The sequence below is a fragment of the Grammomys surdaster genome, unplaced genomic scaffold (assembly GCF_004785775.1).
Source record: "Grammomys surdaster isolate TR1022 unplaced genomic scaffold, NIH_TR_1.0 334, whole genome shotgun sequence".
Taxonomy (NCBI): domain Eukaryota; kingdom Metazoa; phylum Chordata; class Mammalia; order Rodentia; family Muridae; genus Grammomys; species Grammomys surdaster.
Window position 1 is genome coordinate 374,481 of NW_021604753.1, and position 11,867 is coordinate 386,347.

Genomic DNA, 11,867 nt, shown 5'->3' on the forward strand with positions numbered 1-11,867 from the left:
CGGGCAAGGAGAGAGGCAGCATGGCAGGGGCTCTGAAGGTATACCTTCTTATAGCCTCTGAAGAAGGTTGTGGAGTTTACAACTTGAGCAGGATCTGGGTAAAGAAGACGATGTGTGGCTGTCACACCCTTTGATGTCTTGAGATTGCAAACTTATCTCCCAAGTGAGAGATCTAGGCATCTGAACTCTGTTAGCTGGAGATTCATACAGTTCCCTTGGTTGGGCACCTATGTTGTGGCCTAGGAAGCTGTCTGGTCTGGATTCTAACATTTGTTGTTGCTGTGGGTTTCTCTTTTTTCCCCTCCAGTGCTGGGCACTGAACCCTAGGTCTTGTGCGTGCTAGCCCAGCACTCTACTACCACTGAGCTGCATCCCAGCTCCATGGGGATGGTTGGTTCCCCATTTCTTATATGTTTCTTCTAGGCACACTTGATTTCTGGCTTCAAGGATTGCCAGGAGAGCTCTTCTCAACCCTAAGCTTGGGCTCATGCTCCCTTGAAGTGACAGCCTGTGGAGGGATGTCAGTGGGCAGGTGCCACCTGGCCTTCACCTGGCTGTTGTACCTGCTTGTGTTAACTGTGGTGTCGTAGCTGTTAACTTGCACCAGTGTGCTCGCTATTGTCCTCCTGTCCATGTTAGCGATTGTTGCTAGCACCTTATACATGAAAGATAGGATTAGATTCAGGATTAGCGTGTTCAGATTCCAGCACTGCACCTTTGTGCACATCCCAGCCCTATGGGGATGATTGTTTGCTGCTGCTTATATGGCTTTTCAGGAGTGTTTTTAACCGTTTATCAGAACCCTGGGGGCAGGCAGTATTCACTTAGGAGTTTTAAAATTTAGTCCTAAAATATTATGGTGCATGTACCATAATATTACCCTAAACAAAAGCAAAAAAGAATTCTAATGTAAAGAAGGCTGACATAAGTGGTGACATAAGTATTATCTTTCTCATGACATGTACCTACTTTGTTGATCTTGAGAAAACAACAAACATTTTTCCCTGCTCCCCCTCCCCATGTGTGTGTGTGTGTATGTGTGTGTGTCTGTGTGTGTGCACATGAGTGTGTGCATGTCCCCTGACTACATGCACATGGCTTGTTGGTCATTTAACACTAGGGGCTGGCACTACTGTCATCTCCCTTTTAGAGATGGGGAGATTGAGATTCAGAAAAGTGAACAACCTTCCAAAGATTGGACGGTGTCAGAATTGTTTTGAACTTGGTGCCTGTGACCCCTAGGACCCTTGAATTAACAGTGGCACTGAGTTATGCTTGGCCCCTAGCCCAAGAAAGGCCTTTTGTCCCTGTGGCTCTTGCTTCTTTTTTTTTTTTTTTTAAAGATTTATTTATTTATTATATATGAATACACTGTAGCTGTCTTCAGACACACCAGAAGAGGGCATCAGATCTCATTACAGATGGTTGTGAGCCACCATGTGGTTGCTGGGATTTGAACTCAGAACCTCTGGAAGTGCAGTCAGTGCTCTTAACCACTGAGCCATCTCTCCAGCCCTTTTTTTTTAAAGGGCTCTTGCTTCTTATCTGAGTGTTGAACGCTGAACACTTGGGAGCCCAGAGTCAGATTCAGCAAATTACAGGGAGATCGTGAGGAGGGAGCACTAAGCCTTCTGACAAGACCCTGTGGGTTGTCACCAAGGGCCCCTGGGGTGTAGTAGGGGAAGTGTGAAAGGCAGATAAGATTTTGCTCTAACATAAGTGGAGGCTCAGGAAGTGAGGACCTGACTTTGTGTCATCACAAGTGCCTTGTTCTCACTTCATCAGCATAGAGAGGACCCTGTCAATGACCAAGAAAACACCCAGCTGGGGCTCTCAGCTCAGCCCTCTTCAAGCATAAGCTAAGTCTGGGCAGTAGGCTGTGAGCAGGTCTCTCTGTTCTGTGGTTGCTATGCTTTAGAGGAAGTGGCCAGTGTCCATCTGACAGCCTTGTCTGTAGATGAAAGGAAAAAGAGGGCCTGGAGAAACTGACAGACTTGTCTTAAAATTGAGAGTGAAACCTGGTGACTTTTCTATTCTCTTTGAGGCCAAAGAGGAAGCTGGGCCCAGAGGCGAAGAGACTAGCAGAGGCCATATGTCTTAGTTGTAATTTGTTTTTGCTTTGTTTTTAAAAGATTTTTTTTATCTGTGTATGGGCATTTTGTATGGGTGTGTGTATGTGTACTTTGTGTCCACTGGATCCAGAAGAAGACACCGGATGTCTGGAACTGGAGCTACTATTGTTGTAAAACTCCATGTGGATGCTGGGGACTAAACTCAAGTCTTTTGCAAGAGCAGCCAGTGCTCTTAACCACAGAATCCTCTCTCTAGCCCTATTTTTGTTTTTGAGACACAGTCTCACTATAAGACTCTCATGGCACTCTTGTGGTCGGTCTCCGCCTCCTGCTGGAATTACAGCACACTTTTGGGCCTTTAGGTCTTAATCTGTCCAGGTGACTATAACAAAATGCCTTTATAAACAACAGAAATTTACTTCCTGCAGCTCTGGAAGCTGGAAGCCCAGACAAAGGAATTTACAGGCTTGGATTCTAGCGAGAGCCCATTTCCTGTTTAATCTGGTGAAGGCATGCCCATTTCCTGTTCAAGGACGGTGCCTCTGCTGCTGTGTCCAAGGGGAAATAAGATCCCTTGGGCTTTTTCTGTAAGGACACCAATCCCACTGGTGACTTATCACCCCCTAAGGGCCCCACCTTGCCAAAGGGAGAGAAGTCAAGGGTGGAGGTTTGGAGGGAGACACAGATGCTCAGGCCATGGCACCTTCTAACTAGAAGGCAGTGGATCGTGGCTCCTTACTCTACCCTCCTGATTCAGTCTTTGCTGCCCATTGACACTTCTCTGGGTTGTTAGTTTCATTCAGTCTTCATTCCTTCACTCACTCATGCATGCATTCATGACAGAGTTACACTATGCAGCCCAGAATGCCCTGGAATGTGAAGTCCCCCTGCCCTAGCCTCTCAGTGGCTAGAATTACAAGCATATACATGTATGTCAGGCCCCAGATCCTTGTTTTCAGTGGTGAAGATAGAGGACTCGGAGATCAGTCGATAAAGTGGGGATCTGAGTTTGATCCCTGGAAATTTCACACAGTGTGAAAACCTGAGCATGGCAGTACCTGTTTGTAATTCCAGAACTGAAGAGGTGGAAATGGAAGGATTCTTGCCAGTCTAGCCTATCTGATCAGTGAGCTCATGAGAGCTTGTGATTCTCCCTGAGAGAGGCACACCTGAGGTTAACCTCTGATCTCCACATGCATCTACATGTGTGTACATATAAGCATATGCCACTGTGTTACTGACAGTTAATACCCACAGCTCTGAGCTGTGTCATGGGGAACTTCAAGCCTTTCTCAAGCTAGCCTCATTGAGTGGCTTTTGTGGGCTTAAAAAGTCAGGGTTTTGATCTGTTTTTTCGTTTTGTTTTGTTTTGTTTTGTTTTGTTTTGTTTTGTTTCTGGCAAAGAAAGAGCTGTGGCAGGCACAAAGGCTGCTCAAGATGGGGAGATGAGAAATAGTGTCAGGCTGTTTGACTCAAAGTTAGCATCCTACAAATCTCCAGGACAGGACTCAGGACATACCTCCACTTCCAGAGCCTGGTCTGGACTGACTAGTGGGATGGGGTACAGTGTATATGGTTAACTGAGTCTCTAGGCGTGGCTTCTCCTCACCTATCTAGCTCAGCTTCCATAAACAAATCATAAACTGGTGATTTACTCCACCCGTCCTTTCCCATCTCTAGCCAACTTTGGTCTATTGAGACAGGATCTCACTGTAATTCAGGCTGACATTGAAATGCTATATGTAGTTTAGGTAAGCCACCTGGATGAGTTAGAGGTGACAAAGCACTGCTAGCTGGAGGCTGGGACGTGTAGTGGTAAATTTAGCTAAACCACTTTGTGTTCCTGGCAGGTCATGCTCTGCTCCCAGCCACCTGCCAGAGGATTCGAGAATGAAAGACACATACAGGCCAGTAAATTTTAAATGCCTTGACTAGCCCAAAGGCTGGGCAGTTCTAATCCTTCATACTGCTAGCAAACACTGCCCTCTGGTACTTTTGAGTTAACATCTTTTCAAATCTGTATTTCATCTCTGCTACCCCAAACACAATCGGGGAAGAGGTCTGTGTGACCACTTTCCCTGATTCTCACGTGTTGACGGGCCTTTAGGTCTGGTCTTCTTCCCCATCATGGAGATCTTACTCTTTTTCTCTCCCAGTTCCTAGCCTGAGCAAATCTCCAAGTCCCACCTCAGTCTACCTGCCTAGCCATTGACTCTTGGCTCTTTATTGATAGATCAAAAACCAATTGGGGATAAGGACCTTCTGTGTTTGAACATGCGGATTCCCAACTTGGGGGGCCAGATTAATTCAAAGCATTAGAACCAATCCCCAACAGGGAAGTACAGCACCAGGGGGCCAGCAAGATCAGGTTCTGATAAGGATCTGTCTCTCTCAGATGGCATATTCTAGCTACAGCCTCATGTGGATGAAGGGTATGTGTCCTATTTGTGAAAGTAGAGCCTTCATAGAACCCTTAGTGACTAGGCTTCCCCACATAAGGTGGGGATGTGAATGTTGGACTCAAATGAAACTCAGGGTTAGTTAAAAAAAAAAAAAAACAACTCACAATCTTTGGTGTCCATGAGTTCTTACAGGGACAGGAGGCAGTCAAAAATCTTAAAATCAAAAATCTTAAAATATTGAGTAAATAGTAAATTCTGAGTTGGAGAAGTAGGCTTGTCCAGCAGAGTAGCTTTGGGGTGCCCATTCTGGTTTTTCATGCAGGAAAACCCAGCTGTTTTCCCAGCTGATTGTCTCAGCAGGGTTGACGGAGGGCCTAACTGTATGCTATAGCCCTGCTACACACAGTCTAGCTCAGGGACATTAATCAAGAAGCCCCACAGTGTAGGGAAGGGAGGTCCAAAAGCTGAAGGCTGCTAACCTGGGGTCTGTCTCCTAGGTTAGGAGACAGTGGATGCCTCCTGGGATGTTACCATAAACATGAGATGGGAGAGCTTCATGGGACTGAAAGCAGAGGATGGGGAAAGAAAGCTGAGCCAGAGAGGCCACCAGAGTCCCTGGTTCCTGGTGTCCCTCAATGGTCCAGTTCTAAGTGTTAGAAAATGCTCCCTTGGGCCCAGTGTCTATAGCCGACATAAGTCTGCCAGAGAGAAGGTAGAAAGGAAGAGAAGAGGGCCCAGGCCCACAGGGACCCAGAGTAGAGTCAGGGCTACAGAGCTTGGATGGAATCCATCTCTTTGTGTCTCAGTGTTTCTGTTGTCTGTTCCAGGTTGTATGAGGATCACTCTGAGCCATGCCTGAGATTTAGCTGACATCTGCCCTGGTGTCAGAGGAGGATCCACCAGGATTGACAACTTTGCACTAGCCTCACACAGTGTATAGAACCTTCTGGAGGCTAACTTCTTGGAGGATATAAAGTAGGGAGTCATTTGCTTTGGACTTGGGATCCTCCCTGCCCCTGTCTCTGTTCTCTCTTATCTACAGCTGGCTGGAAGAAGGAAGAGAGGCGTGGAGTCTGGGATGCATCTCCAGCTCCACTTTCCTTTCTCCTTTTATGGTTAGCCTGCAGGCCTCATTCTCAGCAGCCAGCTAGCAGGAACTCCAGCAGGGATCAACCAAAATAGCCAGCCTATGAGACTCTGAGATGCTGGGCACCTCCAGGGAGTCTTTTCTGCTGTGCCTCAGTGTGACCCCAGGCCCATTATCCCACACCTCAAGCACATCGCAAGACCCAAATTTCCAAAGACAAGTCCCCGGGCCAGGTAGGAAGGGTAGACAGGGGCAGATTCGTGGTGGGGTGAGGTCCCAGGACACAAGCCAGAAGCTGAGTCAAACTAAGGCTGCCATTACCCATAGGTGCACAAGGTACATTCTTCCTGCCTTTGAGCTGCTTTGGTCAGCTTGGGGATTCTCTGCCCACTGCCACCCCTCCTGCAGTACTATAAGTTCTTGACATAGTTCATTACAGACACAGCATGAAAGACTTCTTGTTACTCTAGGAAGCCTGGGAAGCCACAGAGGTGTACTGCGGCCGGTGCACTGGTGCATATCCTGGTTGCAAGTGTGACTACAGCCCTCTACCATTTTCTTGCCCATTTGACTTCTGTCTTAGTGTTCTATTGCTGTGAAGAGAGAGCATGCCAAGGCAACTCTTATAAAACAAGGCATTTGGGGCTGGAGAGATGGCTCAGCAGTTAAAAGCACTGACTGCTCTTCCAGAGGACCCAGGTTCAAATCCTAGCACCCACTTGGCAGCTCACAACTGTCTGTAACTCTGAGATCTGACACCCTCACACATACATAAGGCAAAACACCAATGGACATAAAATAATATAAAATAATTTTTAAAAATAAAGTAAAGCATTTGGCAGGGGCCTGGCTTACAGTTTCAGAGGGTTAGTTCATGATCATCATGGTGGGAGATAGGCAGGCATGACACTGGAGCAGTAGCTGAGAGCTTTACATCTGATCTGCGGCAGAGAAAGGCATTCAGAGAAACCTCAAATCCCATCCATTGTGACACACCTCCTATATCACCTTCAGCGAGGCCACACCCACTCCCAAATGCCTCACTTCCTAATCCTTCTCAAACAGTTCTACTAACTGGGGATCAAGCATTCAAATACATGAGCCCATGGAGGCCATTTTCATTCAAACCACTGCAACTCCCACACTCTGCCATTGGTGACATAGAAGCAAGAAATAGTGACTCTTGTTGGTTTGTGTTCCCAGGGCCTACCACAGCAGAGCTTACCTATGATGGTACTTGTGTGGTAGCAGTGCCTGAAATCCCAGCTCCCAGGGGGTAAAAGCAGGATGATTATGAATTTGAGGTCAGGGCTACATAATTGTTTTAAAAACAAACAAAAAGAAGGAAGTACAAAATTGTATTTTTAAAAATGTCTCTATCTATCTATCTATCATCTATCTATCTATCTATCTATCATCTATCTATCTCTGTCTTATCTATCTACCTGTCATCTATCTATCTACTGTATGAGTGCTCTGTTTCGTGTACACAGCTGTCATAGTAGATGTCAGCACTTTTTCATGGCTGAATAGTATCTCACTGAATGGGCATACAGCATTTTTAAACCCATTCATCAGTTGATGGATATTTCTTTTTCTTCTTCTTTGAGGTGAATGTGAATATAATTCTGCACAGTCCTTTGTTTGTATGTTTTTACCAACTTGGAAAAGAAAATAAGAACAACACTGTATGTTACATATGTTCTTCCAAAAATATATTTAAAAACTAACAAGTTAAATAATGATTATGGGGAGGTTAATTGCTACAATACAGAGAATCTTTGGTCTAAGAGAGCCAGGGAGAACATGAAGCCTTTATAGATGTAGGGGAAGACACGCCTTTCTCAATATTCTTTCTTCAATCTTCAGGCAAGGTGTGCAGTAGATATGCCCCTGTCTCAGCCATAGAGAGGTGTGGAGTCAGAGACACTGTCACCAAGGCATTGGCTCTCAGATAATGTAACAAGAACTCAAAGAAAAACGTGTCTATGAAAGTCCACAGCAGTACAATTCACAATCAGCCTAATGTAGCAACAACCAAAATGTCTATCTATGGATGAATAAAATGTGGTCCATTATATACAATGGAATATTACTTGGCTGTGAACAGGAATAAAGTAATAATATATACTACAATTCAGATAACCCTCCCAAATATGATACATATACTGTGTGTCTCTACCTGTGTGAAATACCCAGGATGGGTAAACATGTGCACACAGATACAGATAGGGCACACAGTTGCCAAGGGTTAGTGGGAATGGCTGGTGGACAAGGATGGCCTAATGGGTATAGGGTTTTATTTGTGAATGACAGAATATTCTGGAACTAGATAGAGATGGTGCTCCTCTGATGTGAATATCGTAAGTGAGCTGGCTCATGTGATATTAATTTCACAGTCACGAATAACAGAAGGATCTGAAAAGACAAAGAGATGTGTGCTGGGGCAGAAGGCCTGTTCTAAAAAAAAACTTATAAATTACATGTATTGGTTTTGCATGTGTGCACCGGCATGTGCACACATGCGGAGGTCAAAGTACAGTTTGTGGAGTCAGTTCTCTCCTTCCACCATGTGGATCCCGAGGTTACTTAGACCTTCAGGTTGAGCACGTGACCTTTTATCCACACAGCCTGGCTCATCCCCCAGCTCTCTCTAAGACTGGGCCCAGTGAGGAAACAGAAAGTCCCAGCCATGGAAAGTTTAGGCAAACTCCCTGGGGTCAGGTTGACAGCTGACCCAGAGGAGCAGTACTTTTGCCCAGAGTTGTGCTTCCCACGCTTGTGTTTCTGATGGGAACATCCTGGGCCAGGAAGCTGCCAATGGCCCTTAGCACAGAGCCTGCTCCTCCTCCTGGGAGGCCTGGGAGCCTCTGACCCTATAAATCTCTGCTGCTCAGGGATCAGCTCTTGCCATGTCGCTGAGAAAGCCTGGCTCCCTCCTCAGGTCAGATGGAAGAACAGAGCCCATGATCTGCCAGTGTCCAAGCCTTCCCTTAAAATAATGGAGGCTGGGGTTGGGGATACAGCTCAGAGAGCAAAGTGCCTTCCTAGTGGGCATGAAGCCTCCATCCCCAGTGCTTCATAAACGGTGAGTGCTGGAGACCTGGAATCAGAACTGAGAAGGAAGAGGCCAAAGGGACCAGGCATTCAGAGTTGTCCCAGCCTATATACTGAGTTCAAGATTAACCTGGGCTATGTGAGACCCTGTAGGGCCTCAGGCTGCAGAGACAGTTTTGCTGCCTGGGTTCTAGTCACGGGGCACTTGTTCCTCCAGCCCTCACCTCAATCAGTTAGTGTGTATTGGGGCTGCTTCTCTCTCTCTCTCTCTCTCTCTCTCTCTCTCTCTCTCTCTCTCTCTCTCTTTCTTTCTTTCTTTCTTTCTTTCTTTCTCCCTCCCCTTCTCTCTCTCTCTTTCTTTCTTTCTTTCTTTTTCTTTCTTTCTTTCTCTCTTTCTTTTCTTTCTTCCTTTCTTCCAATATAGGGTCTTACTGTGTAGCCCTGGCTACTTACTGTGTAGCCAAGGATGACCTTGAATTCCTGATTTTCTGATTCCGTTATCTACCTATCCATCCTCCTGTCTGTCCTCTGATCTGCCCATCTATCCTATAATTTATTAAAAACAGATAACAGAGCTCCGAACCATGTGCTGGGCACAGGAGGTACAGTATTCTGTGGTAAACTGAGGCTGAAGGCATGGAACTAAGAATAGATGGTGCCACCTCTGGTGTCAGATGTGGCACTATGACATCTCTGCTCTTGGCTGGTGGAATGTTGGTCACTGTTCCTCTGTTCCTCAGAGGTTCCTGGCTGGCCCTCTGGGGAACTTTCCGGGTAGAAAGCTGTCAACGATGCCTGCTTGATCTTTGATCTCATGGTATCCTCTGTATGGGGTGGGGGAGTAATGTCTCTGGTACCATCAGGCACTGAACTGTCACCTTCCAGAGAGAAAGAGCCTACCCAGGAGCTTGCAGATTGAGGAAACAGTGGCATGGGTCAGAGGAGGTTGACACCAAGGGCCTGGAGGAAAGCAAGAGAGGCTTCTGTACTACTCTATCTCTGACTAAATAGACATTCTAAGTCAGATGATCCAGTCAACCTAGCTCTGGGCATATTCTTAACTCTTCCCTGGGAATAAAAGGAACCACCCCAAGGCTTCTGTTGCAGTTAGGGTGATTATTGTTGTGACAAAACACCATAACCAAAAAAACTTGAGGAGGAAAGGGTTTATTTGCTTACACTTTCATGTCACTGAAGAAAGTCAGGGCAGACACTCTTAGCAGGGCAGGATCCTGGAGGCAGGAGCTGATGCAGAGGCTATGGAGGGTGCTGCTTACTTGCTTTCTTTCCATGGCTTGCTCACCCTGTTTACTTATAGAGTCCAGGACCCCCAGCCCAGGGATGGCCTCACCCACAATGGGCTGGGCTTCCCCACGTCGTTAGTTAAGAAAATGTTTTACAGCTGGATGTTATAGAAATATTTTGTAAATTGAGGCTTCGTCCCTTCAGATGACTCTAGTTTGTGTCAAGTTAACATAAAATATATAGCCCAGCTTTCTAGAATGATAATAGTGACATAGGGACAGATCTAAAGAAACCTGCATTGCTCTCCCTAGAAGAGAGTTGAGTGCTGATCACAACCCAGGATTGTTCTCTATAACACATCACAGCTGATGGAGCTGATACAGCAAGCTAGAACACTTACTCCAGGCCTCAGAGCAGAAGACCTACAGCCACAAGAGTACCTGGTCAGCTTGCACCCCAAATGTGCTCAGTCTATAGTCAGGAAGGGTGAGGCTCTGGGAGCCCCCAAGAGCTTGTGTGGAGGCCTGCACCCCTTCCCCCCAAGTGCATCATGCTCATGACTCTTTCAAGGGACACCTCAGGGACTGCAGTTGTCCTTGTGAGAGACACCTCAGGGACTGCAGTTGTCCTTGTGAGAGATACCTCAGGGACTGCAGTTGTCCTTGTGGATTTACTTTGGCCTCCTGTGTCCTGGGTATCCGGTACAGCTGGCCTCTGGCCACTTCCAGTCTGGCCAGCATGTGGGAACTTGAGAATACAGCCTGGCTTGAGCCAGGTCCAGAACCTTGGATTCAGGGCTCACATTAATTCACACGCTGTTTGTTTTTCCTCTGTTTGCAGATCGTGAAGACCAGTCCATTCTCTGCACGTAAGTGATGCTATTTTTCTTTTGTTGATAACCTTTTACTGAACCCAAAGATCTCCAGGATGGAATCTTTGATGTGTTCACAGTTGTAATTGCCTAGCCTTGTCCATGGGACAGGGTCCATGTGATGGAAACCAGCACACTTGAATGCTTAAGGATGCTGGTACTGTTCTATTTTTTATTACCTTTTTAAAAATTTACCATGCAAGTGTGTGTCTGATGGTTTGTGTATGTTTAGCTCAGGGAGTGGCACTATTAGGAGGTGTGGCTTTGTTGGAGTAGGTGTGTCCCTGTGGGTGTGGGCCTTAAGACTCTCATCCTAGCTGCCTAGAAGTCAGTCTTCTCTTAGAGGCCTGCAGATAGAGATGCAGAACTCTCAGTTCCTCCTGCACCATGCCTGCCTAGATGCTGCCATGTTCCTGCCTTGATGATACTGGATTGACTCTCTGAACCTGTAAGCCAGCCCCAATTAAAGCTGTCTTATAAGAGTTGCCTTAGCCGGGCGGTGGTGGAGCATGCCTTTAATCCCAGCACTTGGGAGGCAGAGGCAGGAGGATTTCTGAGTTCGAGGCCAGCCTGGTCTACAGAATGAGTTCCAGGACAGCCAGGGCTACACAGAGAAACCCTGTCTCGAAAAACCAAAACCAAAACCAAAACCAAAAACAAAACAAAAAAAAGAGTTGCGTTGGTCATGGTGTCTGTTCACAGCAGTAAAACCCTGACTATGACAGTGTGTAAGGGTGCATAAGTGCCATGGTGCATGCAGAGGTCAGAGAACAACTTGCAGTTGTCATTTATCTCCAACCACGTGGGTCCTGGGGATCAAATGCAAGTCATTGGGATTGGCAGCAGGTACCTTTACATGCTGAGCCAGCTCACCAGCACTGGGACACAGTGTCTGGCATAACTAACGGGAAACAGGAAAGATTTGTAGTGCTCATGATTTCAGAGAGTTTGGTTCATAGCCATTCAACCCCAAGTGCTTGGGCAGAATATCATGGTGGTTGGAGGATATGGTAGGTTCTTCACTTCTTTTATTTAATTTTTTACATTTATGTGTGTGTGTGTGTGTGTGTGTGTGTGTGTGTGTGTGAGAGAGAGAGAGAGAGAGAGAGAGAGAGAGAGAGAGAGAGAGAGAG

General features: G+C 46.4%; 1 protein-coding gene across 4 annotated transcripts in view; it reads left to right on the top strand.

Moving 5' to 3' along the window:
* Positions 1-11,867, top strand: part of Myh11 (myosin heavy chain 11) — a 98,552-nt gene that overhangs the window by 24,446 nt on the left and 62,239 nt on the right. For all 4 annotated transcript variants that reach the window (XM_028778329.1, XM_028778328.1, XM_028778330.1 and 1 more), the window contains exon 4: positions 10,704-10,731. In XM_028778329.1, coding sequence (XP_028634162.1) covers positions 10,704-10,731 — 28 coding nt within the window. The remainder of the gene's footprint in view (positions 1-10,703; positions 10,732-11,867) is intronic.